This window comes from Aplidium turbinatum, chromosome 2 (genome assembly GCF_918807975.1).
Source record: "Aplidium turbinatum chromosome 2, kaAplTurb1.1, whole genome shotgun sequence".
Classification (NCBI taxonomy): Eukaryota; Metazoa; Chordata; class Ascidiacea; order Aplousobranchia; family Polyclinidae; genus Aplidium; species Aplidium turbinatum.
The window spans coordinates 34,198,090-34,223,687 of record NC_137473.1 but is presented as its reverse complement, the minus strand read 5'-3'; the positions used below and the strand labels follow the sequence as shown (position 1 = coordinate 34,223,687).

Sequence of the window (25,598 nt, the reverse complement as noted above, 5' to 3'; positions counted from 1 at the left end):
GTACTTTTATATAATTTGCAGCTAAAAATTTGAGCTTTAGACAACAGCACAAAGACGTCTCTTTTAAGCCGGATGGCTTTCTCACTAAGCTTGGTGTCAGTTGTTATGGGATTATTTTTCTGTTTTGCGTTATCAAAAGAAGGTAATTTTAAAATTGTTTACTTCTATCATTGGCTAAGTTACCTTAAAAACGAGGACAGTAGGGTTCAGGATTTGAAAGTACTTTTCATCCAATCTAAACTTTGAAAATGTCTCCGATTTGTTAAAATACCAATCATCATTTAAAATTTTTATCTGGCAACTTTGAGTAATTCTTTTTCAAGTTATCTTGTATGACGTTTTAAGTTAAACAGCTTTCTACATTGCAGTCTACTGCACATTGTTAAAAAAAAAATGTCAGGTAATAAAATGGTGCTGGTTTTTATTGTAAATTTTACGGTTTTTATTTGACTTTTTAAATGTTTTCCTGCAACATGGTTCTGTGATCTGCCACATGTTCCGATAAGAATGCACCAGCGCTTTAAATGGTAGAATAATATTTGTAGTTTCTGTTGGTGCCCCTTACGCAAGCTGAGAAAGGTGCAGATTTTTTCTCATTCATACCTCAATTCAAAAACGTTTGCCTGAAAAAGAGCCTTCTTAAAATGTAATTATGACTTTTAAGTAAGTTAAATGTGCTTTATCTTGAATTAAGTATTTACCTTTCACCTTAGGTTAATTTTGGGCCTGACCTTTTGGCGTGTGTGCGTTTTTGGAAGCCAGTGTAGTTGATTTGAGTTAGCAATATCTCGCCACATTAAAATAGAGAAAAACTTTGACTGACTTGGTCACTAACTTTTAACTTTCTTTTAAGTCGAATAAATTTGATTTTGCTTCATCATGGGGTGCACTTAAATTCATTCACTTAGCTTCTTCAAAGCGATTCGTATTCACTCCTGGCGGTTACAGTAACTTTAGACCTGCATAAAAACAACGTAATTTGAAACTTGGGGATGTATTGTTTTGTTGAAATCTAACATTTGCAGTTGTATTGCAGTGACAATCATCGATACACGTAATGCCACGTCCGACTTGGGATGGCCGTCCTCTGGATTAGGGGTAAGCTTTCATTTAATTATAATTATTTTTGTTCAACATCATTCCGTCTCCGTTAGTTGTGGTAGTAATTATTTTAGCCTATGACTGCTGCATCTCAACGACGGTGCGTGTTACTGATATCATTTGTTGACTATTGAGAATATTTACATAATCTTTCCGAAGCGGTAACGATAGAGGTTTTAGCCTTAAAAAATTGTTTAAAATTTATAGTGCTCATCATTCTTGTCATGTTATGCCTTTGAGCTGGAATTTCTTTCCAGAATTTTTTAAATATAATAATTTATTTGCATCAGACAAAGCTGTCCATATCCAAAACAAAACAACAAAATAATACACAAACTGCAAATGCACAAATAACGAACAACAACAACGAAATAACATCACAAAATAACAAAATAATACACAAACTGCAAATGCACAAAATCTCAATAAATAGGCTATCTACTGTTACAAGTTTACAGACAATGGTACGGTAGCGTTACAAGTTAGAAGAACTGAAAGTATTGAGAACGATAAAAACAATCAGATGACATGGCAGCCATCAAAACTAGTTAATAGCATACATAGAATTATTATAATGAAGACGGTAATTTGATATACGATGGCAATCAGACCTCATCAGCTTCTCATAAAGACCTCATCAGAACTCATAAAAACACCGATATTTTCCAACAAATATTTAGGGGCCCGAAACTTTTTCAAAGGGCTAGGAAGCATGAAGAAACCACAGCGTATTATTTGGATACATTGCATTTTCCTTGTAAATATCTTGATTTGTGGCCCAAGGATCGCATTGGCATCGGGTCCCAAATATCCTCTTTATGGCCTTGTCTGTCACATATTTTGTTTGTAATAATCAAATCAACAAAATCGTATCAACTGTCGTCTGTAAGATTTTAGTTTAACAGTGATTCCACTTTATCACGATTTTCATTCGAATATGACAAAACAAGAATTAAATAAATGATACCGTATGATTTCCTTTCGAATCTCTAATGGAGATTTGGCTCATGAAATATAGATGGTTTCTTTGTTGTGGCATAGACCGTAGATACGGCGTTTGTTGAGCTAGTAGTCGGTACTGGGGTTGTGGTCGCATATTCACAAACATACTTAATGCACTTTGTCCCTACGATACTATCTCATCACGTTACAATTTTTTTCTATGTATAATATTGTTATTTTTATTTTATTCACGAAGTATTAATTTTTTTCAAAGCTTAAACTTAACCTTTTTATTTATGCTATACGTTGATCACTAACTGAAAACAATGTATAAAAAAATAAGAGAATTTGATAAAAACTCCGATTACACGGAGATTTTTTATCAACTTTGCAGAATTTGTAACAAGCTGTTGTGGCTATGAAGTAAATTGCACACTATTGATAGGACGATGCGTCAACATTAATTACAAATGTCTCCTCGGTAATATAATTGTCAATGTTTGTAATTGCGTCATTATAACAAGCGTTGTCAAAATCTATTCGTTTCAATTCTTTGCTTCAGACGGCGAAGCACTGCAATCATTTCCAAGCTCTTAATGCACCCTGATGACATATAATTACACGGCTATAGCTACCCTGTCTAATATACTCAGCAGGCCAGTGGCCACCCGTGTATCATCAGCTACTAATCAACATGGCATTGTAGTTGTATCTAAACGTCTTCAACAATCGTAGACGAAATTTGCACGATATTGCGAAGTAAATTTTTTTAATACGGATAGTATTCTATGTTTTTGCAACTGTGCTTTGATTGAATTCATTGTCAGATTCAATCTTTTTTGGTGTCAGAATGTTATCAGGGCATCTGCATTATCACTAAGCCAACCGGTTTTGTGACGGGAAGCCATCTGTCACCACTACGACATTTTGCTCATAGTTGCATAATTTAGCCTTTGTATCAGTTATTTTAACGTTGAATAGCGAAATGTCACTGCACCAAGCATCTTTGCATCTTGACACACATTTATTTGATCAAATATACAGTCAAAGAAAAGTTGCTTTGTTGCATCAACGTCTGCTACTACTTCATATTTAGCACTTAAAGCGAACCGATCGATGATGTCATATAAAAGAATCTTTTGCAAGTATAAAAACTTGTACATTCACAGTGGACGGAAGTTACCAACACAGACGAGACGGAAGCAGACTTACGTACATTCCAAGTCTGCAGGATACGACGCCCTCACCAGAATAATTGGATGCGTACCCCTTATTTGGAAGTCGGGAATGCGCAAAGAATATTTGTCGAAATTCGCTTTACCATCAGGTGAGTACGGGATGATATTATGGCGAGGTTGACGAAAATAAACTTGAGCAACACAAACCAAGCAAACCAGACAGTGGGCAATGCAAACTTACTTGTTCAAGATGTTAACGTTACGTAGTGTATGCGTCACGCTTAAATATTTCTAGCTGATATCCGTACATTTCAAAAGATTGTATTTCTAACGGTAGCATTGAGAATATGAGCATATGTTTCACTTGCGTTAAAACTGTTTTATAATCAAGCACCTTTGCAGATCTTGTGAAGGAATGAAGCGAATCGTCTCGTGCAAGGAAACGTTCAATTTATATTATCTACCATCTGATGGGCAGGACGATGCCCGAGCATCGCATATGAACGTCATGACGTATACAAAAGTAAGTGTTTTCACCCTATTCTGCCAAGGGGTTATGCGCTCATCTTTGATTTTACGATAATCGTACATCCACCAGCCAATAGCATTTCCTAGCTGTGTGTCGTGACCTGCATGGTATGGTCATCAAGCCAAACTCCTTGAGTAGCATTGGCTTTGGAACAAGAGCCTACTTGGCTGTGTTGTTTGCAATGTGATGGATAGTTGTGGAGTTTCCACCTTGCAAGTGCGCTTCGGGTTCTGATGGTCATGTACGGAGTCTGTTTAATGTTGTTCAGGCATCTTCAACATATTTTAAAAGTTAGAGGCTTTGGAGCACTATTTTAAGCTTCAAATATACTGTAATTTGGTGATGATAGCTGTAGGCAGCACTAATGTAGTGTCACCCAATCCTCTTGGCCATGAAGGAATATGTGCTGTTATTTCGAAATAAAGATTAGACCCTTTTCAATATATTGTTTCTTCACTTTCTTCAGGCTGGTGTCCTCCCATGCGTCACCATAATGTAGTTTTTAGAAAATATATATCAATCTAATTTTAAACTACTGTACATCGCTACAATGTACATCTATATTTTAAATGTGATTTACGGCAACCATTTAAAAGTTGTTCGATTGCGCAGCTGCTGATGGCTACCCTCTTCTATTATAAACATGGGTTTAAAATAGTTGCCATGCTGAATTACTCAGCAACCAGATATTTTCAGTCATTTTGAAGAATTGAACCTTTTTGTGTTTCTTAATCATTTTTTGACAATGATGCATACAAGCTGATTTTTGCGTTATTTTAGCGTAATGGCGTGCTGATTGAATCGGTGATTCCTTTCGTTAGCCTTTGGGTGAAGAGATTTGATGGAAGAGCCTTCATTTCTCGAGTTACTTTGCTTTTGCTCTGGATCCAAATCCAACAAACGTTGCATCAACGTAAAGCCGGACAAATTTATTTTCCGATAAAAATGTTGAGGATAATATGTTTGGACCTCCCATCAAGTACTTGCCTGCGATTTAACAATCGATTAATCTTTCATTCTTTTCCAGGTGGGGACCATTGCAGCGGATGAGAGGTTTGAACCTCATTCCATTAGCACCAACACTGAAACACGAATTATTTCGCCTTTGCATACGAGAGGCTTATACATTGCATTTCAGGTACGTTTTACTACCATCAGCTTGTTTGTCAAATAAAAAAATACGGCACCTTTCTACAGACTGAGATGAGTTTCTTAAAGCTTTCAATAAAAGGTTCAACGCACTACTATCAAAGGAGCCGGCAATCTTGTTTGGGGCTATCAATTTGCTGTCGTACTCTGCTTGCTCTCCATACTTAGTATCTTGCGTTCAACTTTACATTTTTAAAATGGTGGTACAAAATGATGATGAAACAGTGAATGGGGATGCAAATGTCAAGAGAGTAATTATCTGCCACTGCACCGGCTTACGGAATACATTTTTGATCAATATTTACTGAATAAATTGAAGCAACTTTGCCTTTCTGCCTATAGGTGTCGCGTATAGGTGTTTGACAGCAGTGTCACGTAACGTTGGTTAAATATATATTCTACCTCAACAGATAATGTAGTTTTCTACACAATTTCGTTTCGAGTTGTTGCTTCTCACAAAAACCATATGGAGAAGATTGCAAGCGCTGCTATGATGCAGGAAATGCTTGATCTATCTGATGCAAGGATAACTTAAAAGCTCAGATTTTTGCCATCCTTAAAATTGTTAATTTTTCGACGATTCTGGCTTTGATTTAAGCAGTTTTGACTTGAAAATTTTTCTGTGGCTGAACTTATGCAGCCTAAAGCTTGATTTTGAATGGAGTGTGCTTGACTTGATCACAAACTATCAATTCTTACAGGACACAGGAGCTTGCATGACTATCATGCATGTGCGCATTTACTACAAAACTTGTACGGAGACCTTCCGAGATCTTGCCTGGTTTCCAGAAACAGTCGCTGGACCGGAAACGACATCATTGGTTGATGTGACTGGAGTTTGCGTCGAAAATGCGATTGAATTGCGTCACGATCCAGGTTTGCCGTCCAATTCTATTCACTGTTTCACTCGCTCAGATGGCACGAGATTTCAAGTCCTGCTAAATTTGCAACAATTTTGTTACTTTTGTTTGTAATTATATTTTGTTAAAGACCCATAGATGGTAAAGAGCATGAAAAACGTGCTGAAATAAGGCAACCCCTATGATGCTTAGCCAATAGCCATGTTCTTTTCACAATAGAGAATGTTTTGAAACAAGCGTATCAGTTGCATAAGCCCTATTCCCTTGTCAGCTTACTTAATATTAACCCGATTAGTCGCAAGATTGTCAGTCGCAGTTTGACAGTCGTTGAAATGTCGTCTGTGAACAGAGCATTGATGAAACATTTTTGGTATAATGATACTGAATTTGTTTATACTTCCCACATTATTGACAACTTTGTGCTCATTGCCCTTCACAAATTCACTCTTTTATTTTTGACACCGCAGCGAAAACGGAAACTGTAGTTTCAGCAATAATAAATTTATATTTATCAAGCTGGGATTATGTTGTGTATCAGTTGCATTTGTTGCCTTACGTTCATACTCAGCGTTACAAGAAGTTTGACTCAGGCGTGGATTAGCCAAAACAATGTCGTTTGCTACGTTGATGATGCTGTAGCTGCCGTGGTGGTCAGTTTTGTCATGCAACCATCAACGAATGGTAGAAGGTTTCATGTACGCTGATGTTATGCATACTTTAAAAATGAGCTCTTTTTGTTGATTCAACGTTTGCAAAATTTGAAACGAAATGAAACGGATCAATTTAGTAAGCTGGGTATGCTCTCCTGCTGATTATGCTTTGGTGCCCAACACACCTCAATGTGTTTCCAGCATTTTGATAAGTTTCGTCGTTGCTTTAAGCTAGTACAATTGTTCGGCAGAGGTCATTTTTAGCGTTTGCATAATAGGCTTTTGGGTTATTTGACTTATCAGAACCTCATCTATTCTTAGTCTATTAATATTTCATTGCTTCTTCCTCTAGTTGGCATGCCTTTTCTTTTTCTTATTATTTCAGCTTGCATGTATTGTCACCATTCAAATAATTTTTTCTAGTTCAAATTCAATGTTGAATTCGTCACGCAAATAATTGTAGTCTATCTGAAAAAATGTGTGAATTAATAAAGACTATTCTTCTCTCTTTCAATGGTTTATAGGCCTAATATTAGTAACAGAACGAAGCTTCAGGGTAGCTCTAAAACCTTTGATGTAAAAATCTTTTTTTTAAATGTTGCTGTTATTGAAAGTATAGAAATTGGTGTTGCCATAAAATGTTCCCCACTTTAATTTGAACACAAACTTGAGGATTTCAAGTCAACCAATCTAAGAGGTTTTGCTTCAAATTTGTCTACCACAGAACAATTCACACCGGAACAAAACATGGTTTTCATAAGTGTTTCTTTTATAATCCTACAGTTACTTAGTTCACATTGTGCAGCGACTGATGATTTTTCCGACATTTCGTTCTTTATATACTTTGCTCTATTTCTGATAAATTGCACAATAAACTTCCGTTTAAACCTGTGCATTTCCTAATTATACGATGTTTTGAACAGTTCCTACTTTACATTGCAATGGAGAAGGCCAATGGCTGGTACCATCTGGCAACTGCCTCTGCAAACCAGGATTTCAACCCAATAAACAACTCACAGAATGCAATGGTACGTATATAAATTTTTGTTAGGCGCTCAAACGGAAACTTGTAGTATAATTGAGCGAACACATTATGTGATTGTTGTGTAGAATTTCAATAGCGAGCGAGCACTACAGGCTATTCATCTATCAATTTTATTTTGATAAACTAAAGGTCAACTTGATTTCAACTATATTCATCCTATGCATTAATTTTTTACTGATTTTAAGTAGCACTGACAATGTTGTCTGTCTGTACTGGTGGCGAACCATACCTGGTTGATCTTTCCAAGGAGTGGTCTTTTTCAAAAAGCAGCTTAACTATTTTCAATAGTAGAGATTTTCTACGAGACCGTCTCTTAATTTTCATTGCTTATCTAAGTACTGTAAATTAGTATACTTCAGTAGATGTTCATTGTGATGGCTGTTTTTTGCTTTGAACATTAAGTCTGTCTTAACAAAAAAAAAAACTTAAGCGAGTAATGTCGGTCTGAAATTGCATGCAGGAATTTATTTACAAATAATAAACGTTGAAATAATGTTCGCTGTAGAAATGGCGCGTTTTAAGCAGGAATCTTTAGGATAATCCCATTTATTCAAAGCGCAATGATCAGGGTGAAGAAGAGTTTAAATCCCCTGCTTTTTACGCCCCCCTGGTTTGTTTAATAATAAAAAGGAAATCTGATTTGCAAAGATCAGGAATCTTTTTCATTTTTGAATGAGTTTATTGAAGAGCCCAATTAATGTAATGGGTGAATTTTCATTGACTGTTTTTGCAAAGCTTATTGTTTAATTTTATTGGGATTTAAAACAGCATTGCAGAACTTCGAAGAGCTAACTAGTCATTTGGGTTGTGCTTTGCACTGAAGTCAAACTGTAAATTATAAATTTACAGAAGTTATATACTGCAGTGCGGCTGCAGGCAAAAAAAAAAAAATGAAACACACATTGTTTTAAAGATTGGCCAAAAGATCTTGTTAGAATTAGAAACTGGAAGGTGCTCATGGAACGTACTCCACACCAGTCTATTTGACGTAGCCTAGTATGCGTATACGCTTTGTGGATGCTTTTGTTATCTAAACTTAAATCTTTCGCATGTAATGGGCCACTAAACCTCGACATTGGTAAAAAAGTTAATCAAACGTTTTAAAAACATGAACAACTAACTGTAGTTTGATTACAAGATGCAATGCCATATTCCATTACTAATGCTGCAGTGCATAAGTATATTTAGGTTTAATGATAGCCTTAATTTAATAATATGATATTCTTCATCGTTTGAGTTATTTCGGCTGGACAAAGATCAAGAAACTGATATTCAAACAGTATTTCCAATAGCACAGATTTTAATGGATCTTTTGTTGTTTTTGTGCTGTTTTCGCTTTCATTCAGGAACTTTTTCTTCGACAAACAACTCTGAAACAGTCTATACCTGCAAAATGATCGCAAAATGATGTATTTAAACGGTTAAACAAAGTGAAAGAGTTCATCCAATCAGTTTATGATCCAAGTTAGTTTTTTGCTTTTTCAAAGAAGTCTTAACATCCATAGATCACCGCATTATGAATCTCAACCAGTTTGCTGATTTTATGGATATTCAATATATTATTGGATATTCAACTTCGTGTTTGTACAATATTTTGCCAGGTTGTACCAAGAATTGATAAAAGCGTTGCTTTCAGTAGGTAGTTCTCATTTAGTGATCATCATGTTACATGGGCTTGACTCAGACTGTACCTCGACTGTACGCGACTGCGAAGAAACTGAACCATCTGGTCTGTAAGACGCTGGTAGTAACATGTATTCACAATAGATGAATGGAAGCGTTGTACCTGAGCGTATGGATATATCGATCTAAACGTTGACTTTTTGATATTTGCTAATATGTGTCAACAAACATATCAACTTTAATTTATGAAGAGGATATGAATTTTTCATGCAACAACTCTTGAATAATCCAGTGCTAATGTGCCCTGGAGACCAAGGGCATTAAATAAGGTAACGACAGATGGTATCAACGTTCATCTGATGCAAGTGAAAGTAAAAGCAACAACAATCAAGTTGATTTGCATTTTACGTTTTTATGTTGCTTTGACTTATCCGATAAACGTTGCAACTAGTGCTAGAAACGAAAAATGTCCTGATAAACACCCAAGCTATTCAGTATTCAGACGGTATCAAATGAAGAAGTGCGTTTCAACAGTTTTTAAGAAACATTGCAACGGGCTGGAGAGTTAAGTTTGAAGTTTACAGTTCCCAACTACGTTTGTATTGGCGCTTTACTATCCGAGACAACAAAATAAAGGATTTCTGGGTAAAAACACGAATCATCTGCGAGCTCGAGCCCTAAGAGAATCTACCTGGCGGTCAGAGGGACGGGTCTGCTACTATTCGGTGAGTCCGATTCGGTGAGTCCGATTCGGTGAGTCTGATTCGGTGAGTTCCTAACTTATAACCCCTAACCTTAACTCCTAACCTCTAACCCTAAAACGGCAATGATAATTAGGCTACGGTACCCAATAATTTAAAAAAAAAAATTGAAAAAATCCCCCGTTAAGGGATCGGACTCACCGAATCGGACTAACCGAATCGGACTCACCGAATCGGACTCACCGAAACGGGCCATTCCGCAAAGGGACACCGTTTTGATGCTCACTGAAACCAAATGTCGGTTGCGTTAGCGCACTTCGGTGCATACCAATAATAAATGCATCTTATTCAAATTAAACCACGCTGCACTTGTCTTATACTACCACACCGTTCTAATGTTTTGACTACGTTGTAACATCAATCACGTCAGATTAATGGGATTATATGTAAAATACACGAAAAGAAAGCGTTGCTCATGCATGGCTTTGGTGTTAAGAAAAAGAATATGCAAAATAACATGCTCAGACAAAACTTCATTTCTTTTTTTTATCGATTATTTCCTGTAAAAAATTGTATTCTAGATCTCTCAGTAATCAATATCAGTGTCTTACATACCTTGTTAAGTATTTCTTGGCTTTGAATTTTTGGATTTTGTAGGTTGTGAGAAGCAGACTTTGGCAAAGCTGATTGTGAACAGAATATATGCCTTCCTATTTTGATCTAGTTTAGAAGCAAAACATTTCTAGGTTGTTGTTGACGTAATTTTGATGTAACAACAAGGTAACTATGGAACGCTTGAGCATAGAGATGAAAAACAATGTCGTGATTTGGGTCCTTTCAATATTTATCCGGATTAAGACGTAAGTTGTTTTCAAAGCATATTTTTCCTTAAGTCTTGATATTTCAACAAGCAAACTGAAGCGTACTTCTCAGTGCTTTAACTATTGTAACTCTCAGCCAAAAACAACATTTTTTCAAGAGTTAACTTAAAATACAAATATAATCTGAATCCTTTGAAATTTCCGTTTCCGAAATACCACTTTAGGTTCTACTTCTGACACTAAAATTTGTTTAGCTAAACGTTTTAATAACATATCTTATTGAACAACCTAACGCTTGATGGTAAGTTATAAAATTTCATGCTTCGTACAGCAGGTACTTTATATTTTGAAGCTTATAAAAAAAATGTTTAGCAAATAGCCTAATGAAGGTTTTGCGATGCACATGTCTATCTGTGTTGTTGTGATGTTGATTTAACATCAGTTGATGTTACAGTATTGTGAATGATAGTGAAAACTTTTTGTTTCAATAACTGCACAGCTGCAGACACATTAAATTTTTTACGCGGTTGGTGTTGAATATGTTGATGTTTGACTTTGAGCTATACCTCGTGTTTATAATTTCCTTTAAATTATTTAAAAACTTTCAACTGACTTTTTCATTACACAGTTAAAACTTTCCCTTTTAGGAATGTTTCAAAAATGTTATTTGTTGTGAACGCTTGATGCAAAATTTCTTTGTTTTTGCGTTTTTTTAACGTAGAAAGTGCAAATTTATTACCAAATCAATCACTAACGTTCTTCGTTCACACAGGCTTTCACTGGTTTTTCAAAGGTTTTGCTTTTGTATCACACAATCCTGACACCAACAATTGGAGTCACATTAGCGATACATGTCTTTTGCGATGTAACATTATCTCTTTACATGGCAGCTTCTTTTGAATGCTTTATCTTTACCACAACAGGTCTCCAGAGAATTGGGAGTTGGAAACCTGATCACTCAATTACTACAAACAGTTTCATCGAACATCTCTCAAACCATTCACGAGTTTCACACGTTGAAATTATTTGCGCTTAATTTATGGCAACAAAGAAAATTACTTGCGTTAAAGTTAAAATCACGAAGACGAAAAGTTGATATGAAGTAAAAAAAAGTAAAAGGTTTTAAACCAAGTTGAAGCCTTTCAAACATTTATACTTTTTCACTTTTCTTTGGTTGAAACTTCGCGTCTTGGTGCCAAGTTTTAATGTGTTGGTGTTAGTGTTCTCAGCAACTGATGTTAGGTTGTGGTTGTTCAGTGGTTGCGGTTGTAAAAATATAACTTTCTTTCGTTTTTTTGTTTGTTTAGGCCTTTAGGGGATCGATAGAATTTTGTAGACACAACTTTAGCATTTTCATGTATTTAGTTAATTTAAAAACCGAGCAAAACACACTTTCAATACAAAAATTTTGCTAACCTGAGCAGCTGTTCTATCAACTTGTCCCCGAGGATCCGAAACACTTCTTTGTAACAAAATTGCTTAGAACAGTCGCACATTTGTCAAGCAATATGTTTACATCGGTCTGTTCAAAAGACCATTGTACCTCTTCTTCCACACGAGAATTTGATCTTTTTCAATGCACTTTTGTTTTCTAATTTCCCATTCTTAACTTGCCGAGGGCTTTTGTTATTCAACCCAACGCTCTGAAATTTGTAACATTACCACGCAACTTATTGGGGTATGCCAGTGAATACCCTCAATACGTTTAAGGGCTCTATAGTGGTAAATGTACTTGCATCTTTTCGTTGCTATACCTTGCTACTAATCAAGTTTTTGTTTTTACATATTCACTTCCAAAATTAACAGTTGTTGTTTATTAAATTGAAGTTGCTGCTGTCTCCTACCATGCCATGCATCACCTTATTTCAAAGAAGGCTTATCTCAGACAGCAAAATCGGTTATTTTTGCTGACGGATTTTGCTGCCTGGGATTATTCTATAGTTCTTGAGTATGTGGATAGCCATTGCACGTGAAAGTCAGTCACCTATTTATTTTTGTTTTTAGCTTACTTTTCCTATCTCACTGCCGAATCTTATTGTAGTTTCAATCGGCATTGTTTAGCTTATATCGCTTTTACCAACCAGTGTAATTTTTTAAAATTGGAATAAATAAAAAATGATAAGAATAAATACACAAAAAATAAAAGAATTACTACAAATACATATGCCCAAATAAGCAGTATTGGAAACGCTAAGTAGATTTTTTTTTAATGTTTAGAAATGCAACAGGTGGTTTCGCATTCAGCTACTGAATCAACCAAAACTATTAAACGTGGTTAGTTTGTTTGAATTGCACATGAGAATGCCTTAACCCTCACAACTACATTGTTTTATGAGTGCTGACAGAACATGCTTCAATGCTGTTTAGAAAGCATGCAGTAAAAAGTATTTACTTATCTTCAACGTGCATAAAGATATTATTATTACACTGCCAAGAAGGGATTTAATGAGTTCAGCACCCCAGTGATTTTTATAGTAATTCAACGTCTTGGGAGTCATGCTAAAAGACTGATTTGCTGACTGAAAAGGGGACGAAAAATAAAAAATTGGTAAATTCTTTCGAAATGAATCTTCAATACAAATGAGGGATTGATGGTCTTGGCGTCTTGAGTCAAATTGTTTTGTCTGCTTAGTTGTAATGACGAATTTTGCTTCCATAAAAAAAGAAAACAAGTTGTAACTTATTTTTAGTATCAGAGTGAATTTATCACTTTCAGGTTGAAGAGATAATTGACTGAAATATAGATAAATTTTGTTTTCTTAAATAACACTTTTGTTCTTTTTACACAAACTCAATGAAATCATAACGTTAAAATGAAATTAAGAAAAGCATTCAATCTTCTGCCAAACTGTCAGCGTGACAACCCATGTAGGAAAATTCGTCTATTTTTCATTGTTGAATCAATGCAAAAATAACGGATTGTGATGTCTAGGAGCGCATCCATGGTGGTTACATGCATGCTGCTGTGTGTAACTGTTCCAATCAGCATTGATCATACTCGTACATATAATGAAGGAAGGTTGCGGTGATGCCGCCAAACGTGATGGATTGAAGTCGTTTAGACGTTTGGAGTCTTTCTAACCACAATACGTCGGCTTGTTATTTTAAACGAGTGTTTTTTTGTTTCTCTTTTTACAAGATAGTAAATTTGGCAATAATAATTGTAATAAATCGAGTATCGTTAGACTTTTTGTCAAAGCGGAAATTGAGGAAACAGATTCAATTCAATTCACAGGCGCCTAGTTCAGACAGCTGAACTTTTTCACACAAATTGTGAACTTTTTGGCGTGTCTATTCCTTCTACAACGACGTAGTTTCAATGTCAAAGAAATGCTTTTTTTTTTCATCGTTGGTTGATATTCATCCTCTTTTGGCAAACGATCATTTGTTGTTTAACAGTTGCTTTTTCTGTAACTTGCATAAATCTTTCAGTACTTCGAATCTCTTTTGCTGTTTTTAAAACATGGGTAGACTAATAAGTCTTATTTTAATTTCTATGTTACTACGTTCGTAGACAATATTGCTGCACAAGTTGATGCTGACACATTTTTCAACACTTTCATAGCATTGAAAACGTGCAGACAACTCCTTCGACATTCCAGTTATAAAATTTGAACAGTCATCAAACTTTTCAACTCATCTCCAAAACAAGTGGTCAGCTTTGAGATCGTGCCATTTGCATTGATTTAACGTATGCAGACGTAAAAGTGTTGTTGCAAGGATCGTTTTCCACGCAGCAGACAGTAATAAAACAGAAAGCTAAACTTGTCTTGCATTGAGAGCTTAGCTTGCTTCGTTGCCCTGGTTGTTTTTTTAAAGGTTGAAACGTAATTTTTGTACTACTTAGTTATGACTATCAATTTTACAAGAAAACCTTGGAAACAAACGCTTGGGCCTTCATTGCATTTTTTCATGAACACATATCTTTCCTAAAAACAAAACGGAGTGAAACGTTTCGCACATCTGTGTCATTGCGTCGTACAAAGTCTCGAGGAAAAAGGATAGGAGGTTTTGAAATATGTTTTGATGCTTTTGTGTGGCCACATTCGTTTTGTTTCCGTCTAAGCAGACAATCCTTTGTGAAAGCGAGAACTTTATTCATGATGGATCGTTGTTTTTTGCAAAATTTGTTGTTTCTGTTCCTGTCGTATCAATCTCTTACTCATCACTTCCACAAACGGTTTACACCAAGTTAACCTACTTCCCACCTACATCACATTAACATAAAAACAACCTTTGCAATTGTGTTTGTTTGCCAGAGCTGTCCTGGCCAGTGACCACGCTGAAGATTCCAGCCAAGTGATTGCAGTTAGAAGATGCGTGTTGCATTTTCACACATGCTAACTACCACACTTTTACATGAAAAGCTGCTAGTTATAATAGATTTACAAAGGAATGGGATATGCTGCTAAAGTTTTTTGAAAACAGAATCACTGTCCTGTATCATCCCAGTGATGAGGCTTAGCGTAATGATATCTTATCACAGATCCACATGCATAAACATACGTAATAATCGAGTATACATTTTGAAACTTAATCTTATAAAGACGCATAATCATGTTTGAAAGCTGAGAGTATCATTATGACGTAATGAAACGCAGACACCGTAAAGCAATTATTTTAACATTTTAGTTTAGAAAGTTTGAAGCTGAACCTCATAACTGGCTGACAGATTTTCGAAAGGAGAAGGTTTGATGCCCCCTGATAGCATGTGCTTTTATGCCTGTGTCTAGACAAGGCACTCAGTGACCTACCAAAAAGCGGGCACGAGGATTTGTTTCTCTACTTTTGGTAATACATTTTAAAATCATTTAAAATGATTAACATCATTGGAGATGAGAAAATGTCCTTCTTTATGAAAGTAGCCTACTTCTCCTCCGACTTATCTCTAACATCCACATCAAAGTCCGATAATAACGATCTTCTTGATTGACGATTATAGAAACGTTTCCTCCTTTCCTCATGATAACAACAAAGCAAGCTTTTGTTCCTCAGTAACAATTTTGCTTTCACAGCAATGTAACTTTATGTTTTTTTACCGTTTTTTAGCAAAAGTGTTTTTTTGAGTGGCATGCTGAAACGATTATAAAATTGTGGAGTTTTTAGACAGTTTGGATGATTTTTTTAGTTGCTTGACAATTTGATAATAATGTTGTATCAACCACACAACTTTGCTTCACAAGCAAAATATTTTATTACCGTTTTGTGTGAGTAATAAAAGTACAAAGAAGTAAAACCCTTATCTTTACAAGTTTATCCATTATTCGTGTGGGCTAAGTTTCGATACTCCACTCCTTTAGTTTGAGACGATGAATCAGCATCGCCTTTTGTAGGTTGAACGTATGTAATAAGTTAACTCAAAAATTTATAACAACAAAAGGTATTTGCTCAGGCTCATCTTGAGTGTCATATTTTCCTATTTTCACCTTTCGTTTCAAGCCCTATTTCATTATGACGTCACAATGTATAGCATGTGACTGTTTCACAAGATAGCGATTTGTATGTCCCTTTACCTTGTTATCAACATATTTTTCCACTTAACACTACTTGTGAAGCACCTTAGTTCACAAGAGAATTACCACAGGGTCCTACACTTTAAAAAATTAAGTCACATTTCCTTAATTCGGTATGTGTAATTTGTACATCAACCATCAAGTACTTGTGCGCTATCACCTGCGCACGCAAATGGGCCAGTTGGAGATTTTTGAAGACGAATTAAACGATATAATGTCATTTCAACTGTGTCTCTTCAACATCAGTTGTTGTACACATGGAAACCAGTTGGATTTTTATTTTTGCTTGTGAATGAGTACACATGCCAGTGCTCTTTTATGTCTTCTCACGAATGCATAGTGTTTCACAGTCCAGAAAGAAGTGTTTCACTGAATTTATTCATTTTGCGTACGGCTACTTCAAAAAAACTATTGTTGTTTTTGAAAACTGCCTCTAACCTGAAATACTCGATTTTGCCTAGCATTGAGTTCTTTCCCTTGTTGAAGTGGCAATGCGGCATTCTCACAGATGCGTTTCCTTTTTAGAATGTCCAGTTGGTAAATACAAGTCATCAGAGGGAAACGAAGACTGCAAGAACTGCCCTTCAAACAGCTTTTCTCTCGATTTTGGATCAACATCCTGCAGATGTTCGTCAGGGTTTTTCAAAGCCGCCGAAGACCGACCTAACCTGCCCTGTTCAAGTGAGGATCTTCGTATGATTGTTTTCAGTTCTACGCATTGCTTCACAGTTTAGTTCGGGCAATTATCTTAGCTAACCAGAGTGACTTACTGTAACTTGAGTTTTACAACCAAAAGATTGAAGTCACATTGATGATATTACATGATATATTTAAGAAAATATCAGGGCCTAGTTTACTTTTTACACATGGTTTCCGAAAAGTGCTCCTATTCAGAAACAATTTCTGAAATCTGTCGCTGAAAGGTTCTGTAGTGATATTGCAACTGGGACAAATTGTCGTTGCAAGAAGTATAAAATCCTTCTATTTAAAATACTTTTGAAACCAAGTCATTAAAATAGATTTTTCATTTTATTATGGGTTCAAAATCACATTTTTCTAATTTTATATTTTATTTCTTACCACAACAATATCAGACCAAATCTTAATCTCTTTAATACTGCAATTTCCAATCAAATCGTGACAAGGATCACATTTTATCGATCACTTTGTGCAATCAAACTGTCAAGGTTCCTCATGCATTAGTTAGTTTGTGTTCCGTTGTTAAGTTTAATTGATTGAACATTGATTTCCAGGTGATACATTTAATGTTTTGTGATTCGTTAGCGCTGAAACATGTCAATCTTATGTTATAGTACAGCTTCATTTGTTGGGCGGTTAACTTTTTGAAAAATTCTTGTTAAAAAATCCATTACAGATTTTACATGAAAGCTTGGCTCTGGAACGTTCGCCAACAGCACGCAAACTACAATACAGCTCTAATTTAAATGATATGAGATGTTCTACTGGTGCAAATTAAGCTAAACTATCACAAGATGCACCAGTAGAACATCTCATATCATTTAATTTAATGCCTGGTGAACAGCCTCATTCAATTTTCAACAGCTCTAATTTTTTGTATTTTTGAATCGTTTTCGAGTTTGTTGAGTTAATTTGCAAGAAACTGAATTGAGCTCAAAGTTTTTTAATGTAAACTACTTAGTATTTTCTTGAAAACTTGACGGTTTTTGGATTGTTTCAAAGCATTTCACTCTCAAATTAGAGTAAAAGCAGCAATGTTGATATCATTCTTGCGGCCATAAACAACGCATTGCTACAAACCCATTATCTTATTATGGAGTTCATAGGTTCTTCGAGGTCATGTATTTGATTAAAAAACAAAGTAGGCTACGGAGTATTGGTTGCTACTCTATGCAACAACAGTGCTAGCAAGAGGTTACCTAATGCATGAATTATCACCAGCATTCATTATTACAGCACCTTGTAACAACCAATTGGTTTTGCTTAGGTTTAACAAATTTTTGTTTTAACATGGTCTGGCGTCGAAAGTTCGAAATTCTATTATAAAAGTAACTGATTTATGAACTTAGTATTTGTGACAACGTGTTTTTGAAAACTCAGTCGAGATTTTTTAAACAAACCGATTTGTTACCCACTAAATTGCTTACTTCAACATTTGTTTCGTTAACAAGAATAAACAAAGCTTGCAGGTGTTTTCTATGCTTTCTTTTTCTACCTCTGATTGCAGCTGCAGTGTTAGTAGTGGCAAATAACATCAATCTTAATTTCGCATCAACAGATCAGACTTTAAATTTTCCTGTTTTTTTTTTATTTAACTTTTAAATACGATAGAGTCTACTAGAGTAGCACACCAACCCAGATAGCAAAATCCGCCATTTTTACATTGATTCAACGTATGCAGTATAAAAATAACGGATTTTGCTATCTGGGAATGAACAAGAAAAGTTTAAATGCACAATATCAACGGCATTTGCCACTAGAATGCATAAAACAAAGCTATTAGGAGATTTATTTCTATCTTTAGAGCCTCCAAGTGCACCGACCTTGGCTGAGGCTGTTGTCAACGAGACCTCAGTGGTAGTCACGTGGGCTGAACCACGTGACAATGGCGGCAGAGCTGACATCACGTACAGGTAAGGAGTAATGAGGCATTGTTGTAGAATGTAGGCTACTTGTCTAGCCTACCTACCTCAAATTTAATCACCAACGTACCCAATAGTCTGAGGTATCAAGTACTGTAATACAATAGTTTAACAGCGCCTGGTTCAAAAAATATTTTTATGCTTTTTTGCGTTTGTTTTAAGTGTTTAATTTTAGGGTATTAGACTACAAGAAAGATAATTTTCCTTTGTGCATTTCTAGTAGGCCTATTTGTAGACTTACGGTTAAGTTATTGTCGTGTAACATTTGCAATAACCATCATTTTCAGTTTGTCTTGCCAAAAGTGCGACTTGACGTTTTCCTCGTGCGTATCTTGTGAAAACAAAGTAAAGTTCATTCCGGGACGTTCAGGCCTAACATCTAGGAAAGTGTTCATCCGGGACCTTTCGTCACACACAAATTACAAATTCAAGGTTAGACGAAAAACCACAAGCTAGACTTCAAAGACTTCAAAATCTGTTTACAATTTAATTTACTTAATACGTTGCCTGTAAGTAAATTACTCTATATCGCCTTTGTGATTGGCTAGAAACAATTATGTTTCACGGTAGTTTAATTTACTTTTAGAATGGTTTATTTTTAGATCTTTTCCTTCAACGGGGTTTCTGGAGTTAGCGTAATGAAATCACAATATGCAACAGTGCGAGTGAAAACTAACCAAGCAGGTACGAACAAGCAAACGTCAAATAAAATAAAAATTATTAGGATTAATTCCACAAGCTGTATCATACTTGTAAGGCAAAGTGTTTTTTTTCTGTCGTGTTCTACCACACCTAATGTGTGTTTACCTCAGAGATTTTTGATATTCACTGATCGCAAAGAACAGAAAGAGTAAAGACTGAAATAAATCAGAATACTAACTCTTAGATCAACAAACATTTTGAAAATAAATATTCTCAGGCCAACACACAATAAATATATGAACCTTATCAAAGGTTGGTGACAAACGTGTCAATTTTGTGTGATTTTGTAACTATATCATATTTTTTTACCAAGACTGTCCATTTTTACATTTGTAAACTTGGTAAGACTGCTGCTGTTAAAATACAATATGATACTTTCAAACAATCACCGCCCCATCTGCTCATTTACGTTCTCCTGTAATCTTTTTATTCAACGAAGTTTGTGATTGGTATTAGTCAACAGGAGATCGCCAAAACTTGATTTAAATTCGTGACTTGGTAAAAGTCTGATCCAAGGTTCACCACTGAAAACCTTCATCTGACCTTTTGTCAGAACGAGCTGATGTCTCTGTTAAGAGGGATTAGACGTCTGCATTTTTGATTTCAAACTCATCAAAACTGGAAGGCACTTGAGTTCTAGAAAAAATGTTCATTTAGTAAATGCGCGTATCATTGAGCTACAGTAGACATTGTATTCAGCATCGTTATTTTTCAAACCATGGATTTATCATGCCTCTAAATGAGGATATTTCTTTTTTTCTATTATCACTGGTTTTATATGATTAAAATATTTTAATCTTTCTGAATGTGAGAGATTGTGATATTAAAAATAAAATAGAAATTTGTGTTGCTTCATCATTGCAAAAAGGATGTGATGAGGGCATAATCAATTAATCATCCAACAAAAGTAGAAAAATAATTTGAAATTAAACTGATTTTTTTAAATGCGGAAGTCCTTCTCCTCTAGAAGTTTACTTGTCCGGATCTTTCAATTGTTTAATCAGCTTCTGCTGCGTTTATCACTGAGTTCTTCTTGTAGCGCCTTCCATAGTGCGATTGGTCCGTATGCACTCCATAACCGTGAAGGAAGCCGTTTTAGAGTGGGAAAAACCAGCCTCCCAATCCAGTCCAATTGTAAGATACCAGATACAATACAGCGACTCAAAAGAAACGAAGAGTAATTCAACAAAATCAAACACGTTTACGCTGACTGGCCTGAGACCTGCAACATCTTATGTAGTACAGGTATTGGTTGGTTTGTTGTTGATTAGTTTAATTTTTCTTTATCAAGGGGATAAAGTTAGACTTATAGAAAATGCAACATATGATGTTATTTTTGACAAAATCAACCAGTTGTGCGTCACAATAATAATACAATCATACGTTATGTAATATTTAAGCACAATGCTGAACGTCCACTGTATCAGCGAGCATTCGGTGCCACTATCACAATGCCACTTCGACTTTATGTACGATATGGCTTCCACTATACTATACAACAATACGTGCAATCGTGCATTTGGGCAGGTTGAAGAACTTCTTGTCCAAATTTATCGTTTAAGAAAAATAATATTGCTTTTGATCTTAAAATTCCTTAATATTTGTTTGATGATGTTTTGAGAATAATATTATGATGAACATTGAAGTTGCATAAAATTTTAATACATCACAATGGAATTGTTCTAACCTTGTAGGTACGAGCTGAAAGCAAGGCTGGGTTTGGATTATTCAGTCGACGGACCGCCTTCAGAACCAAAGCTGACAGATCCAACTCTGCTTCAGTTTCTTACGACGCCAACGTTTCACCAAGCGATCTAAATCTTAAAACAATCAGTCCGGTAGACGACGCTACAGTAACCCCGCCGCCTTCAGACAAGGAGCACCTTATCGTTGCCATAGTCGTCACATGCGCTTTGCTGCTCATAACAGTTGGCGTGTTGATGATTATATGTGGACGCCGTGCCAAGTATGTCAAAGCTGCAAGCATCGACCTAGAGAAATATCCTGGTTTTATCAATCATAGCACAGGTAACTGTCAGTTTATAATTATGTGGGCGGACTGTGTATTTAAAGGCAGTTTGTTACGGAATTTCTACGCGTTTATTCCGCAAGTAATTAAGAATTTATTCTTGATCAATAAAATACTATTTTATTGGTTCAGTATTGTGCTTAAGCGTTTCTTTTTATTGACATTTAAAAATGTCGCAAAAATATCACATTATGCTTCTTATTTACAAAAAAACTATGTCACTTTGTTCGATGTTAGTAGTGCGTAGTGATGCATGTAATACGTATGACGTATCTGTTGTAGTGGAATTGGTCACTTCGAAGACCTATGTTGATCCAAGCACATATGAAGATCCTTATAACGCGGTCGTCGAATTTGCAAAAGAAATTTTCTCAAATCTCATTCGAATCGAGCAAGTCATTGGCCGAGGTGAGTTCGTGCGCAACTTTTGAGTGATCAATTTTGTTTTGTTGTTGATTAATTTTGATTTTAGCCATTGTTAAATCCAGTAACTCCCTGGCGACATCTTTATCGCTATGATACTTCATTCAGACTGCTAACAACTTAAAAATGTCTGTGTTCATTATCTTGCCGTCAAATGTTCTTGGCCTGCAAACTCATCCCGGTATTGTCGTTTGTTATTGGCGTTATCTGTATATCTTGATCGCCGCAGAAAGTCAGAATAATGTTCACATTGACATATTTGACATTACTCTACCCTGACGTCACTCATCAGAGTGTAGTTGTACGATTCTTTCACTAGGCCGCATTTTCATGGGTTTGCAACCTCACCATTTCTTGTTTACCTGGTCTAAAGTATAAGTGTATATTCGAAACTTTATTGTTCGTACTTGCAGGGGAATTCGGAGAGGTGTGCAAAGGACAACTTGATCCACATGGACAAGCGGTGGCTGTCAAAACCCTTAAAAGTGGTTACAGCAACCAAGAAAAATTAGACTTTCTAAGCGAAGCCTCTATCATGGGACAGTTTGAACACCCAAACGTAATCCGACTGGAAGGAGTAGTTACTAGGAGTCGCCCTATGATGATCATCACCGAATACATGGAGAATGGCTCGTTGGATAGCTTTTTAAGGGTAAGTTTTTGCTCGTTCCTTTTTTCAAGGCCATTTTCTATGAAAGCCAAACATAACCAAAACTTGTTTTAATAAAGGAACAAAGCGCTGAAGTATTTGCAAGCTTGTTATCAATACTAATTCTTTTCAGAACAACGGGGCCAAGCTAGTACCCTTCCAACTTGCCAAATTTCTTTTCGATATTGCTTGCGGAATGAGATACCTCAGTGATATGGGATATGTGCACAGAGACTTGGCTGCGAGGAATGTCCTAGTCAATTCTGATCTCGAATGTAAAGTATCGGATTTTGGCCTCTCTCGATTCCTGGAAGAAGATCCGGATGAGCAAGTTGCCATGTACACGACGAGAGTAAGATCATTGGTTCATTCGTCACGTATAAGCGCAGACACACAATCATTCGTGAATTGAAACTTGTTTTTTTTCTATCCAAATGAACCCCGTGCCGTGATGTTTGTTGCTCAGCTTCTTATGTAGCTGAGAGTGGAAAAAAATTTTGGAGCTCCATAAATTGCCACATTATCATTCAGATTCTACGTTAATAACGTCCTGCTACAAACTTTGATCATACGTTCACGAAACCTGTGAAGTATCTAAACTACAGTAAAAACTGCTACAAAATCATTAGTTCCAAAATAGTTGCTTTTGTGTAAGGACATCGTGCATACTATTGTATTATTGATTTCTCATATCCAGTATATGTTCTAGGGAGGAATGATCCCCATTCGATGGACAGCTCCAGAGGCAATTGCAAAGAGAACTTTCAGCTCGTCAAGTGACGTGTGGAGTTACGGAATCGTGACGTGGGAAGTGATGTCATTCGGTGAAAGGCCTTATTGGGAGATAACTAACCAAGACGTAAGTATTTTTTATTCAATTTTTTTTTCTTTCTCGCTATGTATTTGAGTTAAAATAATACACGGTTTTGTTATTCACTCAAAGGTGACAAGATTCCTACATTTTTACGCGGTTATCGGCTAGTGCAGAACCAGTCAGCTGATTTGCCCACCTAAACCTTACCATTTACTGTTACTCTTTTATTTAGTTAATCTACAGTGGGCCTACAACTTGAAATTTACAAACTTTCTTAAAAAGGTATTTTTTGTTTCGTTATTATGTCAAACCTGCGATCGAATTGACTGATTTTCTAAATACAGTACTGAGCTAAATCAAGGTTTTGCATCCCAGGTTGTTCATCTGGTTGACAGCGGCTACCGCCTTCCAGCGCCATGCTATTGCCCGCGTGTTTTTCATAAGATGATGCTGGAATGCTGGCACGAAGATTTAGCACAACGACCTTCTTTTAACCATTTGGTGGAGTTGCTGAGCAGTTTTCTCGACGACCCAACTTGCCTCCAAGATACTACAAACAACAGGTGATTTTGTTTCTTTAATGCTAAGTTACAGTATCCTCCCTCAAAGCAATCTAAATAGGTTTGCGAAGTAATTTAGCATGAATTGTTACCTGTCTGGTATTTTTAACGCCATCACCTCGATATTTACTTTACATATATCTGAGAATTTTATTTATCGTTATATTTATAGTTATTTTTATTTTTCGTTTTTATTTATCAATCTGATCATTTTAGCTATAAAGATTTTTTTTTTCATTTTGTTCTTATGTACAGCGATACAGCCCAAAACAAATTTGTAATCGTCGGTTATTTTTTTAGCCAGAATGTATCCCTTTGTTATTTATTTTCTTTGTACTTTCATTGTCCATCTAAAAGGATTTTTGAAATGAAAACTTATCTTTAATTTAAACGGTAACTTTATACCATGGCGAAGGCCCTTGAGCTAAACGATATTCCTAACCCTGATTATTTTCTGCAGACCTCTTAGAGATCAAGATGACTGCATTCCTGTGTTAACGGATTTATCTTGTCTCGGGTTATGGCTGGAGCAAACATATCTCCTCCGATACAAACCGATCCTCTTAGAGCACGGGATCGCCACAGCGGAGCAGATAATGAGACTCACTGCGAGGTAGAAACGTTAAAGAATTAGTCGAAAAAATGACATCTTAAACAATTTATAAGAACTATTTAATGATTGTTTACTCAAAATTTGTTTATTCAGAGCAGGATTGCCAGATATGTTTTAGTTGCATTCAATATTTTGTTAATTTTTTGTTGTTGAATAATACAAGATGTATTGTTTTCTTTTCTTTTTCTTTTTTATCTTATCTTTGTTTGTAAAATCGACTACTAGACGTGTATGCGTTTGTATGTGTATGCGTTTGTGGAAATTATAAATATGTCTTTTTCTTTGCTAGCGAGCTCCACGATATGGGAATCGCCTTTCCGAATGACGTCAACACCTTTCTTCGGGGAGCAGACATGTTACGTCAGAAAATTGAAGAAGCAAGCAGCAAAGGAATTTCGGTTTGATGGGGACCCGCTGAAGTAAATTTCAAAGAGAAAGTGAATGACGAGTGAAGCGATGACAGGGGAACGTGTTGTCGTGAACATGGCGCAACGGACAACGACCAAGTTGTTAAATGCTAATTGATTATAGCTTGACGTTGTAACAACGTTGTCTTGGAGAAGAAATCGGATCAGTTTGAAAATTCTAACTTCGATAAAGATTGCGAATCTAACGTACCATTGGCGTTAAACTTGCTTGTTTTTCCAACGCAATATTCTATGATGTAACGTCATGACGTGACATTAGGTCATGACGTCAGGTTGTTTTGACTTTACCTGGATCAGCAGTCTCACTGTGAGGTTTACAGACAATCATGCCGGAACACCGGTTTGTTGTGTTCCCGGCAAAAGGACGGGTACCTAGAAAATGGAAGATGAAAGTGCAAAAAAACTTTATTGAATGACCTGATTGAAATAAGTGAGCATTGCTTTTTGTTTCGTTTTCGGTTGCTTCCAAATCCATTCTTTCTTCTTGACAAAGAGTAATGAGTTCTATTTTATAATAAATCTAAAATAAACTCGCAGTTGATTTTCTTTTCTTTTTTTTTTATTAACATTGAATGCATTTTCTTTATTATACAATTATATTCGTTTTTGATGCCACTGGTATCATTTTTGCAGCAGCTTTTCCGATA

General features: G+C 35.9%; 1 protein-coding gene across 1 annotated transcript; it reads left to right on the top strand.

Annotated features, from left to right (window-relative positions):
• LOC145765313 (ephrin type-A receptor 4-B-like) lies at positions 1-25,598 on the top strand. The gene is made up of 20 exons (XM_082577114.1): positions 1-142; positions 1,037-1,098; positions 3,213-3,370; positions 3,624-3,744; positions 4,778-4,888; positions 5,601-5,775; positions 7,333-7,437; positions 16,638-16,793; positions 18,616-18,724; positions 19,021-19,165; positions 19,336-19,417; positions 20,475-20,680; positions 21,130-21,463; positions 21,747-21,872; positions 22,301-22,539; positions 22,670-22,888; positions 23,246-23,395; positions 23,726-23,913; positions 24,371-24,523; positions 24,813-25,598. Exons 1-20 carry the CDS (start codon positions 73-75, stop codon positions 24,925-24,927), a joined length of 3,024 nt encoding a protein of 1,007 aa, XP_082433240.1. The 5' UTR covers positions 1-72; the 3' UTR covers positions 24,928-25,598.

What these genes read in the sequence shown, in the direction of transcription:
- LOC145765313 (XM_082577114.1), top strand. Translation starts at nt 73, where the DNA reads ATGGCTTTCTCACTAAGCTTGGTGTCAGTTGTTATGGGATTATTTTTC. An exon ending in TTTTGCGTTATCAAAAGAAG is followed by an intron (nt 143 to 1,036) that starts GTAATTTTAAAA and finishes GTTGTATTGCAG; the next exon opens with TGACAATCATCGATACACGT. An exon ending in CGTTGGATAGCTTTTTAAGG is followed by an intron (nt 22,540 to 22,669) that starts GTAAGTTTTTGC and finishes AATTCTTTTCAG; the next exon opens with AACAACGGGGCCAAGCTAGT.